Source organism: Mauremys reevesii, linkage group 4 (genome assembly GCF_016161935.1).
Source record: "Mauremys reevesii isolate NIE-2019 linkage group 4, ASM1616193v1, whole genome shotgun sequence".
NCBI lineage: Eukaryota > Metazoa > Chordata > Testudines > Geoemydidae > Mauremys > Mauremys reevesii.
In genome coordinates this window covers 40,234,573-40,260,852 of record NC_052626.1, presented here as the reverse complement: position 1 = coordinate 40,260,852, position 26,280 = coordinate 40,234,573, and the positions used below count along the sequence as shown (strand labels likewise).

Genomic DNA, 26,280 nt, shown 5'->3' with positions numbered 1-26,280 from the left:
ACCATATAAACCAAGTGGCCCTGAAGCCCTATGTAGGGTTCCTTTTACACAGCTGGTGGATGGCACAGTTATCACATCCAAGAGAACCCTGAAGGAAACAGCAAAAGGGATGCAGCAGCATTAACAATACAGAAAAATAACTAAACGGGAGAAAAGAAAAAAAAAACTCTCCAAGAGAGATAGAAATCTTTAATTTAAAAACAGAGTAAGTGTATTCATGGGGAAAGCATGACAAAATACCCCTGGGATAGAGCGTTGCCCTCAAACAATTAAAATTGCATTAAAAAGCCGATAGGAAGGTCTGAGTCCTAAAGAAGATGGGCACAGAAGCCAGTGTTTTCCTTATTTTGTTTAAATACAATTACCTTTTGGGCAATAGCGATAGTCACTGATTAATTTATTTTTTTGGTACTTAATTTACAACTTCATTGTTCCTGCTTGTAAGCCATTCTCCTCATGCTGCTCCTTAAAGGAGCCAAGCAGGGACTGCAGAGACCGCATTCTGCAGACAACTAGAAGGATCGATTCTGAAGAATGGGATCTAGGGCTCAGTCACACAAGGGGCACGGGAAGAGGCCTGAACAGAAATCAGTAGGTATTCCAGAGAAGCCTGGCCCTAATTATTGTGCTCTAAAACCTGAGGTATTTAAAACAGCCCAGTCCTACTCATGAGATGAGTCTCTGCTGCAGATTGTGGGGTGTAAACAGCCAGCCAGAGGGCAGGACTCCAGCTAATACAGCAAGCCTTCTTCAGAGCATGTTTCGGGTAGCCTCTGGCTTCTGAGAGCTGAATCAATATGAGCTGCAGATGTGGCCCCATATTAAAAGCGCTGTAAGCAGATGCCCATTCAGACACATGTTGCCATTCAAACTTGTGCATGATCAGCAGAGCACTTCAATTGGGCTTTGTAAATGAAATAATTTACTTTAACATAAGAACAACCACATCCTTCCCTTTGCTAGCACCTTCTATCCAAGAATCTCGAAGTGCTTTAGCAAGCTTTAATGAATTGAGCCTCAAAATCCCTGTGATGGGGGTATTTTACAGATGGGGAAACTAAGATGCAGAGAGGAAGTTATTTGCTCAATGTCACACAGTAATTTCATGACAAAGCTGGAAACAGAGGCGAGTCCCAGCCCTATCCTTTGGCCACATGAGCATCTTTCCTCCCCTTCACAGACCCTCCTCTTGTCCCCACCACCACCATCTTACCACTAAAGATCACAACTATTCTGCTGGAGTCCCCTATTCCCTACACAACTGGATGGGGCTCCATGTGGTCACCTGAACCATCTGTCCCACCTGGGAGGTTACCGGCCCAGTCCAAGCCAAAGGCCCAAGAGTGGTCTCCAGATCTCAGCTGTCTGTATTCAGTTTGTGCCGCTTGACTTCGCCATCCTCCTGGTGGTAACAGCTTTCAGAGGTTGCATCCCATTCTCTCTCTCTCCTGGACTCATCTGGAAAGCTCTGACCCACAGCCAGCACCTGTCTGATGGTCATGTTAATGCGGGAAGTCTGCAAATACTTGGTACAGATCTGCCAGTCCTCTTCAGAGCAGTGCTCAATGACTGAGCGGTCAGGAAAGTCTGAGGGGAATGCCTGCTCCAGGCACGAGGGCAAAGCCATCCCCTCAGGGTTGGGGAGGACCCGTGGGACAGCATGGTACAGCAGGCGGCTGAAGCCGGACATTACCATGATGTCCCCACTGTGCATGAACATGGCTGTTGGGGCTTCATCACGCTTCAAGCCCCCCAACAAAAATATAGAGGATTGTCCAAAACTGGGAAGCATGAGAGGTTGCGGGTGGGAGTGAGAGGAGAGAGAGAGAAAACACACACAGAAGGGAAAGCTCAGTTAGTGAAATAATAATTATGTGCAAAAACAGGAGGATTTTAATCAGCTAAATTCTTCTTTATAGGCCAGATGGACCCTCTGTTACCACTTTAAGTTTAGTGCACATAAAACAGACTAACTGTGCATTGGTTTAAGTTGGGCAGGAGCTCTGCTGATGGATTTCATTCCTGCCCTTCAGCACTCCCCTACCATTCAGCTATTCCAGTCTTGGGTCTCCAACTCTGCTGATGTGCCCCTCAATCCTGAGGAGCAGCATCCACTGTAATTCAAATCCTGTGCCCTTTTCATGCACAGCTCTGCTTATACACCTCACTCCTGACCTACAGCATCCCTGCTCTTCAAGTCTCCAGAGGTGAAAGGTTACAAACAGACAATTTGCCACTAAGTTTCATGGGTCTCCTGTAACCTTACATTAGTTTACAAAAACATGCATTCAACAGAAGATAAATGGATGTGCCTCCCCTCCACAGTACACAAGCCCTTCCCCCGGCTCACCTGAATGATAAGAGAGGCTGAGAATGGTCCAGCTCAGACTCATCCACGTGAATTCCCAGCGAAGAATCGAAGTGATAGTAGTTCAGGATCCCTGCTTCAGCTTGGAAGCCCTGGAACCCACAAGCAGCAGCCACTTGCTCTGACAAAAAAGCAAGGTCTGAGGGGAAAGGAGTGTAGTGATCTGCTGAGTACTTCTGGAGAAGGGAGGGCACAGAGAACAGAAATGCTCAGGAAAAATAGAACCCAAGAGCAGTAAAATCAATTTTAAAAAACATTTAGTGAGAACTCAGGGGCTTGTTTTACAGTTTATTGCATGCTAGTGCCAAGTTGACAGCTGGAGAGTGACATCTTATATTACCCCAGAATGATCACACATGGGCAGCAGCAAGGCAAATATGCCTCACACCCTGCTCTGGATGAATGCCCTTGGAGGGAACAAAATAAATTTAGGCTCAGTGGCCCATTCAATTCTGGGTCTGTGCTGAGACTGCCACTAGACATGCATGCTAAATAGTGCCATGTGGTATGGTGGTAGACCTGAGGCCATTTTACATGGGCTACTGAGCAGCTGTCATTACTTAAGGTTGACAAAACTAGAGGTGAAAGACTCTGTGTATCCTATCACCAAAGCCCAGAGCCAACTAGCTCTGCCTCCAATTTGAACAAAAAAAAAATCAAACAGAGAACTGCAAGCCCACCACTTCCACTTTTCCATTCCCCACTGAATATCTCCGACTGGGGAGACTGGGAGGGAGCAGCTGCATTTTCATTAAGGCTGTTCAGTAATAGGCTCACTCTGTACAGATAAGGCTGCAGGTAATTTGGCTAAGTGTGTCTGCAGCGCGCTGATAGACTGTGCTCTTGCTCTGCTCTGCATTCCTCTCCCAGCCTCCCTCAGATTGAGAGTCTGATTAGAAAGGCCATTTTTGTCTCTGAGATCTTCAACAGCCGCATGATTCCTGCTGGCTGGCGACGCTTTGCTATTGCTTCAGGCCTGAAGTTTACAGCCACCCCAGCAAGTATCTCCTCTACCCTTTACCAAGAGGTAATGGGGTTTTTTTTGTTTTGTTTTTTTTACAGCTAGTCTACACTAGAAGCGCTACATCGGCACAGCGTGAAGATGCTCTATGTCAACAAGAGAGAGCTCTCCCATTGGGATAATTACTCCACCTCTGTAGGAGGCAGAAGCTACATCAGCGAGAGAGCGTCTCCCACACCGACATAGCGCTAGTGTGGACACTATAACTTGCGTCGCTCAGGGGGTGGCTTTTTCACACCCCTAAGCGACTTAAGTTATATCGACTTAAGCTGTAGTATAGACCTGCCATCAGAAATAGCTCACCGCCACATACCCAAGATCAGGAGATATGCCCCACCCTTATGTCCAATTACCAAGTTACAATGTTTCAAAGGCCACCTCCTTTCAGTGAGGACAAGATACTCTGAACAGAGGCTCAGGCCTGCAGGACAGATGTGCCTCACTGCACTACCTCCCAAAGGAAATGACACATGGCAACACACATCTGCCATTAAACCCCCAACACCCAAGCATAGGATTTAAACTCCCATGAAATCAAGCTTTGGCTCAAGGCCCTTCTTGAGACAGAGCCTTATGGGGCCATACGGATTTCCCTGCCATTGCATTCTGGGATGTCCTTCTCTCCTCCCCTTCTGACAGAACTGCACCCTCCATTCAGAGCATGCAGGAAAAAGGAGAGACAAAGGAGTGATTCCCCTCAAATACCTTGGTATCCCAGTTATAATGGTAACCTAAGGTCACCCAGCGCAGCTTCTCCAGTAAACTTCTGGGCTCCCGTTTGCTGGAACCTTTGCTCCTAAAAAACAAAATTTAAACAGATAATAGAATGGACATTTATTTCCTTCCTTGACATTCTCTGACATTGCTGCATGTAGAAATGGGAGACATTCACCCGTACAACAGCACATTAAACACCTCACAGTAGATCTTTCACTTACAGTGCCCAAATCTTTCCCTTGGCGCAGCTGCTCTGAAAGTTCAGTTTATGACATTTGTACAAAATCTAGGGACTTGGAACAAACTGCCATCACTTCACTTTCAATATAGGAGCTACTGGAGTTATCATGGGAGCAACAGAGGTGATCAGTGGACTGAAGGAGTAGCTTTAAAAGGTATGGAAAAAACTAAATATGTAGAGCTTGGCTAAATAGCTAATGTGGGGAAGGAACATCTCAGCCTATGAATATCTGAAGGGTGTAAATAAAAAAAGAGGAGGAAGAATTATTTAGGGCAATACATGGGGTATAACTAGAAAAAAAAGGGAGGAAATTAAGAAAGGGAATATTTGGGCTGAACCAGAGGATACTGAGTTAGATGGGTCAGGCTATGTAACAGTCACCAAAGAGAAGGGATAGATTCTCTGTGGCTTGGTGCATTTATAAAAAGTGTTGATGACAGACTGATTAGAAGACGTCATGGAAGAAGTAATGCTGCATTGGCTGTGGGATATATGATGGATAAACTAACAAGTCTGCTCCATCTTGTAATATCTATTATTCTAGAATACTGCTGACAACCATCCAGACTGGCATGCAGGACAAAAAGAGAGTTCCCCAAAGTATTTTTAAGGAAGACAGTCACATGACAGCATGTCAGTGGCAAATACGGAGCGGGTGCATGCAGATGAAACACCTCCCAATCATTTATCCCAGCATCTGCAGCCCCTCTTTCTTTATTTTATTACTGTTTGCTCTGCTGTGAAAGAGGATCTGTATCCGAGCATTCAACAAGGACAAGTGCAGAGTCCTGCACTTAGGACGGAAGAATCCCATTCACTGTTACAGACTAGGGACCGAATGGCCAGGCAGCAGTTCTGCAGAAAAGGACCTAGGGGTTACAGTGGACGAGAAGCTGGATATGAGTCAACAGTGTGCCCTTGTTACCAAGAAGGCTAATGGCATTTTGGGCTGTATAAGTAGGGGCATTGCCAGCAGATCAAGGGATGTGATCATTCCCCTCTATTCGACATTGGTGAGGCCTCATCTGGAGTACTGTGTCCAGTTTTGGGCCCCACACTACAAGAAGGATGTGGAAAAATTTGAAAGAGTCCAGCGGAGGGCAACAAAAATGATTAGTGGGGTTGGAGCACATGGCTTATGAGGAGAGGCTGAGGGAACTGGGATTGTTTAGTCTGCAGAAGAGAAGAATGAGGGAGGATTTGATAGCTGCTTTCAACTACCTGAAAGGGAATTCCAAAGAGGATGGATCTAGACTGTTCTCAGTGGTACCCGATGACAGAACAAGGAGTAATGGTCTCAAGTTGCAGTGGGGGAGGTTTAGGTTGGATATTAGGAAAAACTTTTTCACTCAGAGGTGGTGAAACACTGGAATGGGTTACCTAGAGAGGTGGTGGAATCTCCTTCCTTAGAGGTTTTTAAGGTCAGGCTTGACAAAGCCCTGGCTGCGATGATTTAGTTGGGAATTGGTCCTGCTTTGAGCAGGGGGTTGGACTAGATGACCTCCTGAGGTCACTTCCAACCCTGATATTCTATGATTCTATGATTTTGATAAATAATAGTGCCAGGGAGGTTGGCTTTCAGCTAAAAGGCTTGTTAACCCAATTACACACCTTCTCTCTCAGCAAACAAGAAGCATGCTGTTTCTGCTGCCACTGCCAAGTCTGACCCAAACTTCAATGTTTGGCTGTTGCCTTTCCATGTTTTTTGCCCTCTAAGTGACAGGTCTGTAGATAGTAGCACAGCTTCTAGCCTACACCATGGACAGGCCTTTAAAGGCCAACTTCCACAGCTCCCATTCCAGTTTCCTTCTTCAAGGTACAATACAGGGAACTGCAGTTACTGTAATGTAGCAATACAGTAACTTTCAAATATCTGTTGGACTGAGTAACCCGTGGTGCCTGGAGGCACATGGCACTGCAATTAAAGGATGGAGAACCTATGATTCCCACACACTTCAAGGAGAACTTAACGTGTGCAATTAAAAAAGAATTCTACTAGTACCTCCATTTTCAATGTTTCTCTTCATCTGTTTTTTTGTTACAATGCTAGAGGTGTTTCTGTGACACCAGGATCTCCACTTCTTACATGTTCAACAGCTTATTTGCCCTGTGGCCTTAACACTTTATGTGTAATTTCACAAGTGGTTGCTGTGGGAAGGAAGGTGATATTTCATATTCTTGGAAATGATAAATTCCTAGGACTGGAATAGCCAGGGGCGCTGCAGGTATTGAGGGGTATCAGTAGAGCAGAGCTGTATGTGTGGAAGGGGAACAAAATTGAAATAGCAGGGAGCCTACAGGTTAAAACTGAAATGCATTAGCAGAACTATGCAGGGTGCCCAGTAAATTAATAGCAGAGGGAACTGCAGAGCATGCATGAGATGCATCAGAGCAGAGCTCTGGGAGTGGGAGGAGCTCAGGACTGGAAAAGGAGAGGGCTGTGGGTCAGGAATGAGATGCATTGGCAAAGATATGCAAGAAGGCATGAACAGAACCTGCTTGGAATAAACAGGGCTCTAATTCTTCTCTTTCAATAGCACTAAATTCACTCATATTTTAAAAGCCTCACTGTTGCATGTGCAGCAGGTTTAAAACAAATAAAAGGAAGTTCTTCTTCACGCAGCGCACAGTCAACTTGTGGAACTCCTTACCTGAGGAGGTTGTGAAGGCTAGGACTATAACAATGTTTAAAAGGGGACTGGATAAATTCATGGTGGCTAAGTCCATAAATGGCTATTAGCCAGGATGGGTAAGAATGGTGTCCCTAGCCTCTGTTCGTCAGAGGATGGAGATGGATGGCAGGAGAGAGATCATTGATCATTGCCTGTTAGGTTCACTCCCTCAGGGGCACCTGGCATTGGCCACTGTCGGTAGACAGATACTGGGCTAGATGGACCTTTGGTCTGACCCGGTACGGCCCTTCTTATGTTCTTATGTTCTTATGTTCTAAAAGTCTTTTGATGGCTCTTCTGGGGAGGCAATGGAGTTTCAAAGTTTTTGGTTTATTTACTCTTATATAATGTATTATGCTCCAAAGCCCAAGTCTTCCTGTTGGTATCAGCTTCCTCCTCAATCCCCTGGTAGCAATTGCCACTATAACACCTTTTCTCCCTCAGCAAGATGGCGGAGGAACGCACTAAGCCCTCTGGAACTGCTAGCAGTTCCCAATATTTAGGAGGAAACCCAACTTTCCCTCTACCAGTGATGAGTGCTTGACAGGTGCCTTCAGGGAGTGGGAACTCCAACATTCCTCTGGAGCATGGAGCTCCAGCAACTCTCTCTGCACCCCAAAAAGCCCTTGCCGCAAGACGACAGATGAGCTGGCTGGGTCACTCACTCTCCCCTAGTGAAAGTGCCCACACATCAGTTTGCTTGCTCGTTCTCTCAAAGTTTTTCCCAGCCATCACACTCATACAGCGCTGATTTCAGCTGAATCAGCACCAGCTAAAATTAACCTCCATGTGACTGCTCTCTGTGCATGCAGAGGATGCTCCTAGGAAAGTCCTGCCAAGTCACAGTGGCACCCCAGTTCTCTCACCTGATGGGTTGGGGGGCACTACTGACCAGATTTTAATAAGCAACGTTCATACTAGATTGAACGCAGAAATGTAAAAGCCAAGACTTCAGAAACAAAAAGCCTGGAATACTTCACTTACCCTCAGATCAGCAACAGCATAGGTAGCAGCAAGACAAGTTTCCATTTACAGCACTCTGCAAATGTGCCTTAAGAGGGCTCACCTCTCAGGGCAAAATGGAAATTGCATTATAATAGAAAAGTTCTAGACCAGGGGTAGGCAACCTATGGCACACATGCCGAAGGCAGCATGTGAGCTGATTTTCAGTGACACTCACACTGCCCGGGTCCTGGCCACTGGTCCGAGGGGCTCTGCATTTTAATTTAATTTTAAATGAAGCTTCTTAAACATTTTAAAAACCTTATTTACTTTACATACAACAATAGTTTAGTTATATATTATAGACTTATAGAAAGAGACCTTCTGAAAATGTTAAAATGTATTACTGGCACGCAAAACCTTACATTAGAGTGAATAAAGGAAGACTCATCACACCACTTCTGAAAGGTTGCCAACTCCTGTTCTAGACTGCAGTGCCTTCCCCCTACAGAGCCCCAGGAGAAGAGAGAAAGCAATTTCCCAAGGCAGTTTTGAAGGAATGAGGGGAAAGCATTTTGCTTTCATAATGGGGCTACAGTGGCTCTCCACCTCTTCAGTACAGCAGGGCATTTTTGCTCCCTTGATAAAATGTCAAGTGCATCTTCTGGAAGGGAGACGGAATGGGCAGGTTTATGGGCAAGGAGGAACACAAAAGGAAACTGGTTACAGGAAGTGTCTTATGGTTACAGAGCCTTTGGAATCAAAACAAGATTAGAAGATGAGACAAGACTGGCTGGCTCAAGCGGTTCTGGGAATGGGCTGTGGAGCCTTTCACCTACAGGACACCCATTGCCAGGTTGGAAGTGTGAGGCGGGCTGCCTGGCAGGCTCAGAGAGTTTGGAAAGAGGCTTTTCACCTCTAGAGCACTGGCTCCAATCTCACGCTTAGAAAGACCTTACAATTCCTGCTGCCTGGGCTCACTATGGTACAGTCCCTGATTTCTAGGGTGAGAATGCAAAGAGGTAATGGTTATCCTACTTACGCTCTTGTCACCGTCTAATGGATTCATAGCAACTGGAGGGTCCTGCTCCCTCGGCTGGAAGAAGGAGGCTTAGCAAAGGTGCACACCAAGCAGTGAAAAGACCAAACTTGAATTCAAGATGTTTAAGTCCATAATACTGTGTAAAACCCTTCTTCCTGCACAATATTCTGCCAGTTCCATCCCCTGCAAATATACTAGACTCAGACTTCAAGGCCAGAAGGGACAATCATGATCATCTAATCTGACCTCCTGCACATTGCAGGCCACAGAACCTTCCCCACCCACTCCTGTAATGGACTTCTATCCTCTGGCTGAAGTCCTCAAATCACAATTTTAAGACTTCACGTTACATAGAATCCGCTATTTACTCTAGTTTAAACCTGCAAATGCCCCATGCTGCAAAGGAAGGCAAAACCCCCTCACAGTCTCTGCCAATCTGACCTGTGGGAAAATTCCACTAGCTAGGTGCCAAATCCTTCTGGTTTTATTTGATAATCTGAGATTATTCTGACAGTCAGGACTCACCTCAGGTGCTCCTGGCTCTGCCCCCACAGATCAATGGTCTCCTCAGCAGCCATGTGCATGTCCAGATTGCACACATTGGGTTTTTGGGGGTACAACTTGAGACACTGCTTCACCCAGTGCTGCTGGCAGCCCGGAAGAAAGGGGTTTGAGATGAAAATAAACCCTGGCCATGCAGTCGAAAAGAAAAAAGAAAGAATATGGTTAGGTGTCCGTCCATTTTTCTAAACCCTTAGCATTGGAGGGACACTGAGAAACTCTCTTATGTGCTCCAGCACTGACTCTATGCATGGGCAGGTGAAGTCTGTTACCAAAGTACCAGAGAGACAAAATAATCCCATACCCAGTGGGTTTATTCTGCCCAAAGTAAAGGATTGTAGGCAATAAGGCTTCTGGGAGAAAGAGCTAGCAGTGGAGACAGTGATTAGCTTTGGTGTGAGGAAAAAGTGATGACAGGAGAAGAAACAGTGTTCCAGTCTAACCACTAACTACAGGTGGCTAGAGTGGGCAGGTAAATATTCCTCACATCCTCCTTTTCTCTGGGCTGATTAAGATTTAGTTCTTGGAATGTTCCCTCATAATTCATCCCTGAAACCAGAAAAGGGGTCCCTGCCAGGTCAGGGTTGAGGCAAACTGGTGGGTGCAAGATGCACAGGGGATGCTTTCCCTTCCACTAGTCCATGTTATATCTGTCATGTGGATCTAGAATCTCTCTCTCCAGAACTATCAATATGGTAAATTTCACCAACACCAACACTTTTTTTTAATTCACATAAAAAAAAAAGAGGATGTATAGAGGGAAAAAGAAAGCAAAAGAAGTTTCCAGGATTTGTTCAGCTGGATTCTTTTGAACTCTGAAGATATGTAAGGTTAAACAGGGACAAAATCAGAAACAGATGAACACAAGCTGCAAGGCTGAAAGCCTCAGTGGGATACAAACTTACGCTGAAGCTTTATGAAAGAGGTAACAAACAGAAAAAACCTCCTGCCAGCAAATCTTATAGGCCTTTCAACAGTAAATTAACTATCTTAGAAAAGGTGCTCTCAAGTTATTAGTGTACCATTGCTCATTCCACTCAATCCCCCACACCCTCCAGATCATGCGGCTGCCTTCTGACAGCTTTGGTTACAAGACATTCCCTCACCAGAAGTATTACATTTACTCTGTTGGCATCTGTATGGAACAGAATAATAATAATAATACTGCTTTGCCCTTTGATAAATTTATACCTGGTGTTCTCAAAGCGCTCTACAAAATACATGAATTACGCTGCACTAGATGGGGATTATCCTAGGTCACACAGCAAAGCTTGGAATAGAACCCACATGTCATGGGGGCTGGCCCTTTCAGGGGAATCAGGACTAGTCTACCTGTGACAGGCACGGCTAGAGAATGAGCAGGACCTGTTGCCACCTGCAGAGGGCAGAGAACCTGAAGGGCCAGTCTGTATTTCACTCTGGTTTCATGGCCTGCTGGTGACATTAGTTAGTGGTAACTCCACGGAGCTGTGAACCTACGCATGTATTTGGTGCAGTTCACGGAATCTGCCGATGCCTGTCCCTTCTGAAATGGGAGCCTGGTGCACATCTACATAGACTGTGTTAAGTTGCAGCTCCTCTTCTGGCTCCTCCAAAACCTCTTACTGAGGTTCTGGCTGCACTTTTCCCCACATCTCCTCGCACCCCATCCATAACCCTACAAAGTCACAAGACCTCCTCATCAACATCCTTATGGTGCTGGCTAAGATGGCCATCCATCAAACTAGGAGGAGGAAGCTTGGTATGGGGAGGGAAGGAGCATGCTCTGCAACTGTGAGGCCTATTTCCAGTCCCTTGTTAAATCACACCTCTGAGCAGAATTCCTATGGGCAGTGTCCACTAACTCCTTAGACACCTTTGAGGAACAATGGTGGCTGTTGGGGGTCCCTGTTCAGTGTCCCCTTTTGATTTTACACCTTTGACCCTCCTGTTCCTGTTTTGTCATTTGTTGTCCCCATAATTCATCTGTGACCTGGGTTCGGTGGTTCCTCCCCCACAACTGACATGGCAGACTTTCAGTTCTGGGTGGTTCTAAGCCCGCCCATCCCAGTACCCACAAGAGGCAAGGAGAATGAGCCAACCCAGATCCACCTGTGAGTAGTTCATTACGTAGATGACTGGGTGGCAGTTAATTAGCTTAACAGACACCTGGGCTTTATAAGAGGGCAGAGAGAACTCAGTCTGGCAGTTGGAATCACAGGCAGTAAGTTCCTACAGAAGGTTCTGAGCCAGTTTGCACAGGAAATGGTACTCCAAGGGAAGCAGCCTGGGGCCATTGCCATAGCAAAGAGCAGAGAATGAGACTCTAAAAGGTAGCCCAGAGAGTGGCTGGGAATAAGGCCCTGAAGAATATTGAAGAGACACCCCAAATGATGGAAGAACCTTTTGTTTGTCTGGACTTTTCAGTTTGGACTTTGTGTTTTGTGACTTGGCTGGAGGGTTCAAACACTTCTCCAGAACTAACTGGTGTGTGGAGAGCAAAGGAGACTCACTTTGGGGAGGAAAACAGACAGGGAGCACTGCAATGCAACAGTACACTGACAGCATGGGGTGCTATGGGGCGGCCATGACAGCAGGCACATGTGCAGACAGCGACTGAATGTGTGGTTGGTAAATTGAACCAAAGTTAACAGGATAAAGAGGTGAAGGGGTCTCGCCTATGAACATTAAATTTCCAGTAGGTTACCTAAGCCAGATAGTTCCTGGGGCAATCTCAATTTCAAAAATGGCAGGCTGGCTCCAGAGCAGAGAAGTCAGTAAACCTGGAATTCTAGTTTTCAAGAACAGCAACTGTAGTTACATTCAAAGGGTGTTTTATAGAGCATGTCACAGGTGACATACACTCAACAGAAATACCAGAAGAAACCTTTTGTTACAGGGATCTGCAGTCTCTTAGGCCTGGTCTACACTACGCGTTTAAACCAAATTTAGCAGCGTTAAACCGAATTAACCCTGCACCCGTCCACACAACGAAGCCCTTTATATCGATATAAAGGGCTCTTTAAACCAATTTCTGTACTCCTCTCCGACGGGGGGAGTAGCGCTCAAATCAGTATTGCCATTTCGGAATAGGGTTAGTGTGGCCGCAATTCGATGGTATTGGCCTCCGGGAGCTATCCCACAGTGCACCATTGTGACCGCTGTGGACAGCAATCTGGAGTTGGATGCACTGGCCAGGTAGACAGGAAAAGCCCCGCAAACTTTTGAATTTCATTTCCTGTTTGCCCTGGATAAGTCCGTCTCCCTAAATTCCCGACAGCTTCAACTGGATATGGGATTCCCTTTCTCTTACTCTGCTCAACTGTTGTGAACTGTTGCTGTGCATGGTTGAACATTAGTGCCATTTCATCCCAGCGGTGACTGCATTTCAGTGATGGGTGAAATTATTCCTGTAGCATTTGAAATTTGAGATGAAAAGTACTATGGAAATGTAAGATCGTCGTCACAGGGTGCGTCAATGGATTTCCATTCTCAAGATGGAAGGTGGAGTTGATACAGCTCAAAAAACTCAGTTTATTCTTCTGTTTCCCTCTTCATGCATACCAACCTTCAAAGCTCTAAATCAGGTCCTCTTCCTCCTGCACTTGGGCTACAACTTATATCATGCACAGACAAACCTATATCAATTCCTCAGCCAGGGCACTGTAATGCCACAGAGTACAGGGTGGGGAGAACAAGAGAGGGAGACAACTAAATCAGAGGTGGCAAAGCCATGTTTTGTCTTGCTTGAAATCAGATGCACTTACCTGGGTAACCATCCAGGCCATAGGCTTTCCACTGGCTAACTGGCCGCAGTCCTGCTCTGTAGGCATCTTGATCGCTGACTGACGAAATGCTTAGGTCAGAGCTGACCACCTGGCAGGAGAGAAGCAGAAGTCAGGCAACTGAACATGGCAAAAATTTGACATCCCTTCAAATACAGACAGATGAAGTTTATCTGATTTATATTCAACTACATTAAAATAGGAGCATGGGAGTCTCTCCTGCTACGCGTGTAAGTCAGGAAGGAGTGGGGCTATGCTGTAGTGTCTCAGGGACTCTAGTGATAGGAATGCTCCCAGAGAACGATTCCCTTAGTGAACTTGCAGGAGCAAAATCAAATTGTTAAACTGGCATGAATATATGACAAATCAAACAGAAGCTAGAGCCTTTATCAGAAGGAAAACCCCTCATTCTTAAAGGAGTAGGGGCAGCAGGGAAAAGTTACATGTGGCCAGAAAGAATGTATTCACCTATTCACAGATTGCAACCTCATGCTGGTGTTGACAGATTCATCACTGGATAGTAATGCGTAGCACTTATATAACACTTCCCATCATCAACGCACTTTCCACCTTCAGAGCACTTTCCAAACATTTGTCACTCATCACAATCCCTTTGGAGGTAGGTGAGGATTATCTGTATTCTACAGAAAGGGAAACTAAGATATATAAAATGACTTGGCCAAGGCTACAAAATGAGTCAGAGCCAGAACTGGTGGTAGAATTGTTCCCTATCCTGTGCTCACACCACACAGTTCTCTTTTTCTTGTACCAGAATCAGCAGCTACAGGATTAAGTATTATTCTTTGCACCTCATTTGGATTGTTTCACTGATCATGTTCTCTCTCAGCCTATGTCTATACTACCCCCCAAGATCAATGTTCTGAGGATCAATGCACCGAGGTTGATTTAGTGGATCTAGTGAAGACCCACCAAATCAACCGCAGATCACTCTCCAGTCAACCCCAGTACTCTACCCCAAATGAAAAGAGCAAGGTAAGTCAACAGGAGAATATCTCCCATCGACCCAGCATAGTGTGGACCCTGCAGTAAGTCGACTTACCACGGTAGCGTAGACATAGCCTTAGTTCAACTACTCAGACTCCACAATGAATGCAGTATAAATGCCTAGGTAGAGCTTGTCTCTCTGCACACTCAAAGCTGACAGGGCCTCAGTTTACAGCAGGGGTTGGCAACCTTTCAGAAGTGGTGTGCCGAGTCTTTATTTATTCACTCTATTTTAAGGTTTTGCGTGCCAGTAATATATTTTAACGTTTTTTAGAAGGTCTCTCTCTATAAGTCTATAATATATAACTAAACTATTGTTGTATGTAAAGTAAACAAGGTTTTCAAAATGTTTAAGAAGCTTAATTTAAAATTAAATTAAAATGCTCACTCAGCCTGCTGCTGGCCTGGGGTTCCGTTCACCAAGTTTGGCAGCAGGCTGAGCAGGGCCTGCGGGACCCCAGCTGCTAAGGGGCTGGCAGCTGGAACCACAGACCGGCAGTGGGCTGAGCGGGGCCGGTGGCTGGGACCCCAGACCGGGGATGCAGGTGGGAATGGGTGTGTGTGTGTGCAGGAGCTCCCGTTTGGTGCTCAGGGTGGGGGTGGGGTTGTGGGGAGGTGCAAGAGTCAGGGCATGGGGTGTGGGAGGCTGGGTATGTGTGGGGGGTGCAGGAGTCAGAATGGGGGCTGGAGGTGTGTAAGGGGGTGCAGGAGTCAGGGTGTGGGATGGCTGGGTATGTGTGGGGGGTGCAGAAGTCAGGGCTGGGGTTGGGGAGTGCAGAGGTCAGGGCAGAGGGTTGGGAGGGATGCAGGGGTCAGGGCAGAGGGCTGTGTGTGTGGGAGGATGCAGGGGTCAGGGCAGAGGGCTGGGTGTGGGGGGGGGTTCAGGGGTCAGGGCAGAGGACTGGGGTGCTCGGCTCGTGGGGGTGCTCCCAGCATCCTGCCATGAGCGGCTCACGACAGGGGGCTGGAGGGGATATGCCCGATTCCACCCCTTTCCCCAGGGCCCCGTCTGTCCCCACCTCTTCTTTGCCTCCTCCCCAGAGCAGCGACCACGCTGAAGCTCTGTTCCCCCTCCCCAGGACCATCAGCTGATCGACCCAGGGAAGGCAAGGAGGAGGGGCAGGAAAGCAGCATGCTGAGGGAAAAAGCGGGGGAGGAGGAAGCTTGGCTGCTGGCAGGACCAAGCTTCTGCCTCCTGCCCCCGCAGGAGAGAGCAGTGGGCGGAGGGGCTGAGTGGGGCGGGACCTCGGCAGGCAGCAGCATGCCATTAAAAATTGGCTCGCGTGCCGCAGGTTGCCAACCCCTGGTTTACAGTGTTCTGAATCAAAGGACAAATATCTATCTATAAATATAAACATTTTGTTTTTGTGACATCTTAAATTCTATAGAAAACAGCTAGATCTGAGTGAAATGTGTCAGGTGACGCTAAATCCTTGGCATTTAGGAGTTTCCTGCACCTAACCATTTTTACTGGTTTGCTCATCTCTCAACAAAAAGGAACTTTATTACTGCAAACCATGAACAGTCATTAGCTCAGAGACTCCTGTCTGTGGAATGTGCCTGAGAAGATTCTTTCCTCAGCCAGGGATGTCACCACAAACTTCCCAGCTCCTGCCTCTAAAAGCTGCTAATACACCAGCTGTGGCCCTTTCTTCAGAATAATGGAAACTGCTTCTGTGCCAAAGATCTACATGCACTGAAACAGGTAAATAAACCTCAGAGCAAGACAGCTTGGAGACATCTCACATCATCAGAGAACGCAGCTGCTTGAAGAAGTTTATTGGAGAACAAAAGGAATAATGTCTGGCCCAGTCTGTCTGGCTTTACACTCACTCCTCACTGAAGAGAAGATCCACACGTTTTTAGCCCATGGGGGGAAAAGAAATACATACATTGCCAAATATCGAGTCACTTCCGATGGTGGTAGGGACAGAACAGAGACATTTAAATGGATCAGACACTGTTGATGCTTTCAATACTTAGAAGTGTTTAAAATTTCCCAAAGGGGCTGCAGCTAAGTTCCCCCTGCCTGAGCCCCCTCATGCACCCCAAACCCCTCATCCCCAGCCTCACCCCAGAGCCCAAAACCAACCCTCTGCCCCAGCCTTGAACGCCCTTCCACACTCCAAACCCCCATATTGGTGCACATAACAAATTGATTCCACACACGGACCTGCTACTGGCTGCTTCCAGGGCGCAGTGCAGTGTCAGAACAGCTAGGGACTAGCCTGCCTTAGCCGGGCAGCACCGCCAACGGGACTTTTAATGGCCTTACATTCCACAGCCCAGTACTGGGTCACAACCCGCAGTTTGAAAACCACTGTTTTAGATGGTATTATCTGTCATTTTTGAGGGGAGGAAAGAGAAAAGAATACCACAAACAGAAAATGCAGATTCCGTCTGTGGTGTGATTTACAGCCTCACTGCAGGAGAAACACAGGCTCAGCCATGATCTTATCAGCCAATCAAGATCTGTCAAACTTGTACCAGGAGTGGGCTGTTGAAGGCATTGCTTTTAGATGCTGTTCTGGTCATAGCCTCACAGCACGGCTGCAAAGCATAGAGTTGTCTTGGCAGCTAAGCAAGACTCACTATTAGACAGAAGGCAAAGAGAAATAGGAAAGAGAAGAAATACGGTAGGGATGCAGGGGAATAAAAACTTGAGAAAAGGGATTATCCAAATCTCTCATTCCAGGTGTTGTTCAGGACTAAGGTTATGTCTACACTAGCACTCTTGTTGGTAAACTTTTTGTTGGTCAGAGGTGTGAAAAAACACACTCCTGATTGATATAAGCTTCACCGACAGAAGTGCCTGTGTGCACAGTGCTATGTCGGCAGGAGATGCTCTCCCACCTACCGCCGCTCATTAAGGTGGTTTAATCATGCTCACGGGAGAGCTCAGTGGTTTGAGTATTGGCCTGTTAAACCCAGGGCTTAGAGTTCAATCCTTGAGGGAGCCATTTAGGGATCTGGGGCAAAAATCTGTCTGGGGATTGGTCCTGCTTTGAGCAGGGGTTGGACTAGATGACTTCCTGAGGTCCCTTCCAACCCTGATATTCTATGATCTACATGATCTATGTTGGCATAGAGGGCTACCTGGGAGATCTTACTGGGGCACAGCTGCAGTGGTACAACTATGCCACTATAAGGCCTGTAGCGTAGACACAGCCTTAGTCAAAGCTAGTGGAGATGACAGTGTCATCTGATTCTGACTGGGCCAGGACTAGGACAATGGTGGTGATATGGTGGATCCATGTCCCAGGAGATGGTAGGGGTGGAAGTCATGAAGGTAAAGCTTGGCTCCTTCTAGTCCACTCATTCCTCTCCTCCCATTTAGTGATCTGTGACTTTACTAGGAGCCTTGAAGACCCCTTATCACAGTTATTTTAACTTAAACAAATTTGTAGCAGTCTGCTTGTCTCCAATTTCCCCCTACTTTCATTAACAATTTTATGTAACAAGCTGAGTTGGACTTTTGTTACCTTGATCAACTTAAGAGTAGAGAGTGTTGATCAATAACTCCTGGCCCACCCCTTTGTTTTTCAAATCATGGCCAGCATCCTTTTTGTTCCTATGCAGCCAAATTCAGCCACATAGCAGCTGTAGAGATTCTCTACTCTGCAGACCTCATGAAGGGTATAAGATACCAAGAAAGTGTAGAATTAAAGGCAAAAATACCAGAGAGATTAAGAATTGAAGTGACGCTACTATCAGGTCACCCAATCTGATGGTGTGTGTTTGCCTGGACCCCTCTGAGGCACTGTGCATATCAGGAATGGGAGAGTGTATCCCTGCTGCTTAGTAATTACAGGACAGAATCTGGGGGCTATCGATAATTATTGCGCATCATCAGAACATCTAAGACTCCTGCCCTCAGCTACATGAACAATGTCACAACAGGCAAATCTATACCCATCCATAATTCCTGAAAGTCAGAGATAACTCCAGGACTTTTCTGGAAAAAACAAAAAACACTAAATTAAAGAAACAATTCTGCTTCTCTTCCCTTATTTTTTAGTACCAAAGATATTTGAACTAAATTGAATTCTTTGCTTCCAGAGAATTCAAGTTTTATTGGTCCAAAATCTAAGACTTGTCACATTCAGCACTTACTCCTGAGGAAATTCTGCGCCAATGTGCATGTGCAAACTTCATGTCCCCCAGGCAGATTTCGTTGCTTCCCCACAGAAAAATGACTTTCTGACAGAGAAGCAATCGGAAGCCACAAGAGCGGTCATGCAACCCTCCCCAGCAGTATGTTTTGGGTGCCCAGGGCAGCTGGAAGATAGGTAAATTACTCTGGGGCAGGAAGCAGGACTGGGGAAGACCCGGCTGGTGTCTCCTCCCTGCGCTGGGCTCAGCTGCTAGTCCGGGCTGGGCTGGGGAAGACAGGACTTCCTCCTGCCCTGCACAGCATCCAGAGCCAGGTCAGATCCACCCCCAGATTTCTCCCCAGGCAGCAGGAAGCTCTGCAAACTCCCTTCTCCACCCCACTTCCTGCACCCATCACTCCTCAGCTGCAGTGAGAGGGATCCCTGTACAGGGAGCTGCTCCCCCATCCACCCAACCCTTGTGATTCCAGACCCCCTCTTATCCAGGCCCTCCTGCTGAGCCTCCCCCACACCCCAATCTGGATTACTCCAAGTCACCCGAACCCAGATCCCCATGCCACTGAGCTACACTCCCCCAGCATTTGGAACCCCACTGAGCCCCCACATCCAGACTCCCCTGCCAAGCTCTATCCCTCCCCACTGAGCCCCCACCACCTCCCCCCCCAGACCTGAGCCCCTTCACCTAGTCCCCCTGCAGGGTCCCATTACCATTCCACCCAGAACCCCCAACAAGCCCCTGTGCATCCAGACCCCCTGACATCCGGATCCCCCACTGAGCCACCTGCACCCAGATTGCCCCACAGAGAATCCTCTCAACCCACACCTGGATCCCCCCCACACTAAGTCCCTCCACATTTGGATCCTGCCTGACCACGCGTGGTGCACCTGGCACGGAGGGACAAGTCACTGGGGTGTTTCTGGGGCAGGTTCGGTCCTTGCACTGTGTCAGGGTTGGGAGCAGCCCAGTGGTTTCCCCAGGAATTGAAATGGGGGGGGGGGTGTTCAAATTTACGGGGTGGGGGTGTCAGGACCGATGAGATATATAAAAACAATATGAATAAAGTAAATGTTTAGTTAGGATAATGCAAATTTAACATAAGGGTAATGTAAGTTACACCAAAACACATAACAGGTCTAGATTTCTAAAAAAATATAAATTAAAAAAAAATTTAATTTAAATTGACTTTTGAAAAGTAAGCCATCATGGGATAAGAGGGATCTCATGGATCAGTAACTCATTAAAAGATGGGAAACAAAGGGTAGGACTAAATTATCAGTTTTCAGAAAGGAGAGAGATAAATAGTGGTATCCCTGAGGGGTCGGTATGATCTGGAAAAATGGGTAAACAGTGAGGTGGCAAAATTTGCAGATGGTACAAAACTATTCAAGATAGTTAAGTCCCAGGCAGACTGCAAAGAGTTACAAAGGGATCTCACAAAACTGGGTGACTGGGTAACAAAAATGGCAGATGAAATTCAATGTTGATAAATGCAAAATAATGCACATTGGAAAACAATCTCAACTATACATACAAAATGAAGGAGTCTGAATTAGCTGTTAACACTCAAGAAGTGATCTTGGAGTCATTGTGGATTGTTCTCTGAAAACATCCACTCAATGGGCAGCGGCAGTCAATTATTCCCAACATTCTGTTTGCTTTTTTAAAAAGAACAGGAGTACTTGTGGCACCTTAGAGACTTACAAATGTATTTGAGCATAAGCTTTTGTGGGCCCACTTCATCAGATGCATAGAATGGAACTATAGTGAGGAGATATACATACATACAGAGAACATGAAAAGGTGGGTGTTGCCCAACCAACTCTAAACGGCTAAGTAATTAAGATGCGCTATTGTCAGCAGGAGAAAAAAAAAACTTTTGTAGTGATAATCAAGATAGTCCATTTAGGACAGTTTGACAAAAAGGTGTGAGAATATTTAACATGGGGAAATAGATTCAGTGTGTGTAATGGCTCAGCCATTCCCAGTCTCTATTTAAGCCTAAATTGATTGTATCTAGTTTGCATATTAATTCAAGTTCAGCAGTTTCTAGTTGGAGTCTGTTTTTGAAGCTTTTCTGTTGCAAAATTGCCACCTTTAAATCTGTTACTGAATGGCCAGAGAGGTTGAAGTGTTCTCCTACTGTTTTTTTGAATGTTTCCGGATGTCAGATTTGTGTCCATTTATTCTTTTGCGTAGAGACTATCCGGTTTGGCCAATGTACATGGCAGAGGGGCATTGCTGGCACATGATGGCATAGATCACATTGGTAGATGTGCAGGTGAACGAGCCCCTGATGGCATGGCTGACACCTACTATGGTGTCACTTGAGTAGATATGTGGACAGAGTTGGCATCGGGCTTTGTTACAAGGATAGATTCCTGGGTTAGTGCTTTTGTTCTGTGGTGTGTGGGTGCTGGTGAGTATTTGCTTCAGGTTGGGGGGCTGTCTGTAAGCGAGGACAGACCTGTCTCCCAAGATCTGGGAGAGGGAGGGATCATCTTTCAGGATAGGATGTAGATCTTTGAGGATGCGCTGGAGAGGTTTTAGTTGGGGGCTGAAGGTAACTGCTAGTGGTGTTCTGTTATTTTCCTTGTTGGGCCTGTTCTGTAGTAGGTGAGTTCCAGGTACCCGTTTCGCTCTGTCAGTCTGTTTCCTCACTTCCCCAGGCGGGTATTGTAGTTTTAAGAATGCTTGATAGAGATCTTGTAGGTGTTTGTCTCTGTCTGAGGGGTTGGAGCAAATGCAGTTGTATCTTACAGCTTGGCTTTAGACAATGGATCATGTGGTGTGTCCTGGATGGAAGCTGGAGGCATGTAGGTAAGTATAGCGGTCAGTAGGTTTCCGGTATAGGGTGGTGTTTATGTGACCATCGCTTATTAGCACAGTAGTGTCAAGGAAATGGACCGCTTGTGTGGATTGGTCTAGGCTGAGGTTGATGGTGGGATGGAAATTGTTGAAATCATGGTGGAATTCCTCAAGGGCTTCTTTTCCATGGATCCAAATGATGAAGATGTCATCAGTGTAGCGCAAGTAGAGTAAGGGTGTTAGGGGATGAGGGCTGAGGAAGCGTTGTTCTAAGTCAGCCATAAAAATGTTGACATACTGTGGGGCCATGAGGGTACCCACAGCAGTGCCACTGACTTGAAGGTATATATTGTCCCCAAATGTGAAATAGTTGTGGGTGAGGACAAAGTCGCAAAGTTCAGCCACCAGGTTTGGCATGTGACTAATTCACAAAACTAGGGGGGGGGGTTGGGGAAATTCGGGGGGTGGGGGTGGTATAGGGAAATCACTGGAGCAGCCTCACTGCTGAGTCCATGTCCGGAGGCGGCGGGGGTGTGGAAGCTGCACAGTGATCTCCCACCTCTGCGCTGCCAGTGGCCTGTGCTCCCCAATGCCATGCTGGATCCTCCACATTTATTTGACAAATATATTGTGCACAGAATTTTTATTTTTTTGGTGCAGAATGCCCTCAGGAGAAAGCATTGGACCATTGCCTAAAAAACTGCTAGGCCAAAAACCACTTATGTTTTTAAAGTCTGCTATCTTGAAAAATCCCAGGTTTATGAGCATATGACGTATGTGGAATCTCAGCTTCTTTTAAAGGCATAGTGCATTTGTTTCTAGCCCTGATGGATTTTGAGATATCACACATTAAAACCACCACAGCTGCCTTGGTCTAGCCGTACTTTTGGACACATTTGTTTCTAGAGATGGCAGGTTGTAAGATAATGGACCTTAAAAGTAAATCACATCATTCTATGTAATAGCTTGGTTTTGTCCATACAATAATACAGTAATTAAGATGTAATGGCCACTCTACAAGAGCTAGAAACCACAATGTTTTATAGTATGTGACAGACTGGAATCAGAGTTTTCAAATGGTATAAAGCATTAATCTCTAACTAGCAGGTCATGCAATCTTAGGACTTCATATTGGAAATGATGTTGGGGGAAGTAAGAGAGCAATAAAAAAATGATTTGATTTTATGACCAGGTGTAGAAACACTTTGACAGGACTTCTATATAGACATTACACACAAACCATATTACGATTATTATTAAGGTTGCATAAGCAAGCTCTCTAAAGTTAGGACATGCCAGAATGAAGGGTGCCTGTGCAACCTTAATTTGGTCCTTCTGGGTGAATGCATTACAAAACTGTCTTTAATTACCTAATCACACACTACTTTTCCACAGGACCCCTGTCTCATTCAGTGCACAGTACAGACCCCTTCTAGGAGTGAATCAGGGTAGTAAGTGGAAGAGGCTGTTGTCTGCAGTGCCCCAACCTCATTTATTGCAGAAATTGGAAGGAGTGCAATATCTGAAGTACTGCGGATGAATGGCTGTAGGCCTGCTCAAAATTAAAGGCCCTCCCCCTCAATTAAGAGGGAGGAACCACTGGACCCAAGCATCATTTGCTTATAGGGCACAACAAATGAAAAAACAGGAGCGAGGGTGAGGTCAGAGATAAAGAAGCAGGGATCCTGGGGGAACACCAAGCAGAGAACTTCCAATAGTTCCCAATGCTCCTCAAAGGCATCTAAGAAGTCAGTGGACGCTGCCCAGAGGAACTCTGCCTAGAGACATGACTAGATGAAGGAACAGAAATAGGCCCTGTGGTTGTGAAGTAACCTCCCCCTCACTCCCCCGCATGCAGCTTTCTTCTCCTGGTAGGATGGATGGCCCAGGCAATTTTATATCTGGCATTTTCTACCTTAAATTGCTTGACTTTGCAACCTAAATATATTTTTAATATAGTATTTTTAAAGTGTAATTTCTTAGGCTTTTTTAAAGGAAAAAGATAAAATATATAATAAGTAAAACTGCATCAATCCCCACATCATGACTCATTAGCAGAGCTTGAACCTTGCAGCTTCAACACATACTTCTAACACTTAAAACAGTCGTTCTCAAACTTTTGTACTGGTGACCCCTTTCACACAGCAAGCCTCTGAGTGCGACCCCCCTTATAAATTAAAAATTGTTTTGGTACATTTAACACCATTATAAATGCTGGAGGCAAAGTGGGGTTTGGGGTGGAGGCTGACAGCTCACAACCCATGTAATAACCTCATGACCCCCTGAGGGGTTCCAACCCCATTTGAGAACCCCTGGCTTAAACACCACTAACTACATTAGTTGGCAGCAGAACAATGCTATCCAAGAAGGGTGGATGGGCTGCTGGTGCCACATGCTGGGTCTGGGAGCCCAACCTGGCTTTTTCTCTTGGTCCCCCCAGAGACAGATGGATTTTGTTCCCCGTGTTATGTCCCCAAAGCAAGGCAGGAATAGCTGGGGCTTTGTGATAGGTCTGAAGAACAGTCAGGGAGTGTCATCGTGGGACTCTCTTCTCCTTCCACCCAGGAAGTTGGGGGAAGCAGAACCACCACCGAAAAGGGGATAAGTTGCTAGGGTAATGTGTCTCCTCTCAGGAGAGGTATTGTGGTGCTGGTAGAGAGTGAGGCTGGGCTCTTTGACCCCTGAAAGCTGCTCCAGAAGCTCCTGTTCCCAAATAAATGCATGCTGCTGCTTTAGCCAATGTATGAACCTGGCCTTAAAAATATTAATGTTTAGATGTTTTGGCATTATGCCAACATTATCCTGTGCAGTGAAAGTCACAGTGGTTATTTTTTTTTTTTAAACAGTTTCTCTGAAACTTCCAACGGTATTTCATGGAGAAAAGAAAAGGCACTTCTTAGCCTGAGGGTTTCATTCCTGCTGAATTTCAAAGGACTACAACAGGGTAGTCAATTATTTTTTGTCAAGATCCAAATTTCTTGGTCAAGGTAGAGTCAAGGTCCAGACTCCAGAGAAAATAATAAAAATAGATTTCATGGTCCGTTCAAAGGTGTCTGGCAGTCTGGATTTGACCCATAGTCCACCTATTGACTACTCCTGGACCACAACAATTAATCATAGAATCATAGCACTGGAAGGGACCCTCTCAGTCTTCTCTGCTCCAGACTAAACAAACCCAATTTTTTCAATCTTCCCTCATAGGTCATGTTTTCTAGACATTTAATCATTTTTGTTGCTCTTCTCTGGACTTTCTCAAATTTGTTCACATCTTTCCTGAAATTGGTGCCCAGAACTGGACACAATACTCCAGTTGAGGCCTAATCAACGCAGAGTAGAGTGCAAGAATTACTTCTCCTGTCTTGCTTACAATACTCCTGCTATACATCCCAGAATGTTTGCTTTTTTTGCAAGTGTTACACTGTTGACTTGTATTTAGCTTTTGATCCACTATGACCTCCAGACCCCTTTCCGCAGTACTCCTTCCTAGGCAGTCATTTCCCATTTTGTATATGTGCAACTGATTGTTCCTTCCCAAGTGGAGTACTTTGCATTTGTCCTTATTGAACTTCATCCTATTTACTTCAGACCATTTTCCTAGTTTGGCCAGATCATTTTGAATTTTAATCCTATCCTCCAAAGCAGGTGTTAGAGCTTTTTTAAAAAAAAGGGTTGCAAGAATCTTTTATGGTAGAAAGTGTTAGGCAACCTAAATTTGGAGGTCATTACTATCTCCTCCTATGATCAGAATGTGCGCATCACAGTGTTATTGGAGGACCACTAAACTTGTGTAAGTTTGTGGACAGAAATTGTTGATCCTTGGTCATATGCAGCGTGTTTCTCTTACATAGTTGAAAAGGACTGTGTGTTATTTTAGAGAGAGCCCTTATTTGCTTCTTCTATTTATTACTCCCCAGAAGTTGTTATCCTCTACTCTTAATGTGTTTTCTGTACATCAGCTAATTGTGCTACCACAGATAGAAGATGCTGGGTTTAGGTAGGAAATAAGCAGCAAATAGATTGACTCTTAAGGAAATAGCTTCCTCTCTGAAATAGTCCTAAGAATATACAATTAAAAAAACCAAGAGGAATACAATCATATTAACAGATTAGGTATAGCTAGTATGGAGCTTTAGAAATGCAGAGAGATTAACAGGTTATGGAAAAGGATTTCTAGCTGGGTGCATTTCAAAGTTTTCCATGAGGTTCCAGCCCACTGCACTGAGCACAACTGCCATGTGAAGAATAAATACCCATAAATCTGCTGTTGCAGATAGGAAAAATGCTAGTCACAGACATTGTGATCAACTACTGTTGGTGAAAGATTGTATGAACGTGAGGAGCCAGTGTTGGCTTGTTTACACCGAGGAGGCAGCCACTTTAATGGTATCATTGTCTGTACTATAAATATTCAAGACAAGTATTTGCAGCAAGGCAAATAGGAATATTAACATATATATATATATATATAAGGAAAGGAGGAAACTCCAGCCTCTCTGAGTACTCTGTAAGCAAACCTGATGGTCTCTTCTAAAAGGCTTTCGTGCCAACCTCTAGAGAGGCCAGTTCTCAGAGTGGTAGCTGTGTTAGTTTGTATCAGCAAAAAGAACAAGGAGTACTTGCGGCACCTTAGAGACTAACATATATGAACATGTATTTAGCCCATGAAAGCTTATGCTCAAATAAATCTGTTAGTCTCTAAGGTGCCACAAGTAACTCTAAAAGTGTAGCGCAAGTCACATGGCGCCCTACGATTTCCCTGGCGCCCAGCTCCCAGAGTCAGGACCTCACAGGAGAATTTCCACCTTCCTTGGGCACACGCGATTCTGGCCCGCGTGCTTGCAGCAGTTACCTGGTCCCCCGCGGCGGAGAAATCAATTACGCCCCGCAAGTCGGGCCCGCCCCGCAGGTCCCGCCGCCGGTAGAAACGGAAGAGCCGGCGGAAGGCGTCTTCCCGACCCTCCCTCGCCAGGGCCGCAGCCGCCGCCGCCATCTTGGCCATGGCAACCTCTCACCCCCCCGCTCCCATCCT

At 45.9% G+C, this 26,280-nt stretch overlaps 1 protein-coding gene across 1 annotated transcript; it reads right to left on the bottom strand.

Moving 5' to 3' along the window:
- Window positions 1-174: 174 nt before the first annotated feature.
- On the bottom strand, window positions 175-26,280 carry ALKBH1 (alkB homolog 1, histone H2A dioxygenase). The gene is made up of 6 exons (XM_039534826.1): window positions 26,101-26,280; window positions 13,311-13,419; window positions 9,529-9,691; window positions 4,095-4,185; window positions 2,351-2,544; window positions 175-1,781 (listed from the first exon to the last, which is right to left on the bottom strand). The coding sequence occupies exons 1-6, from the start codon at window positions 26,248-26,250 to the stop codon at window positions 1,358-1,360; spliced, it is 1,131 nt and encodes a 376-aa protein (XP_039390760.1). The 5' UTR covers window positions 26,251-26,280; the 3' UTR covers window positions 175-1,357.

Coding starts and splice junctions, on each gene's coding strand:
- ALKBH1 (XM_039534826.1), bottom strand. CDS start 26,250: ATGGCCAAGATGGCGGCGGCGGCTGCGGCCCTGGCGAGGGAGGGTCGG. Junction 13,420..26,100: donor TCTCCGCCGCGGGGGACCAG/GTAACTGCTGCA, acceptor CTCTCCTGCCAG/GTGGTCAGCTCTGACCTAAG. Junction 2,545..4,094: donor ATTATAACTGGGATACCAAG/GTATTTGAGGGG, acceptor TCCCTTCTCCAG/AAGTACTCAGCAGATCACTA.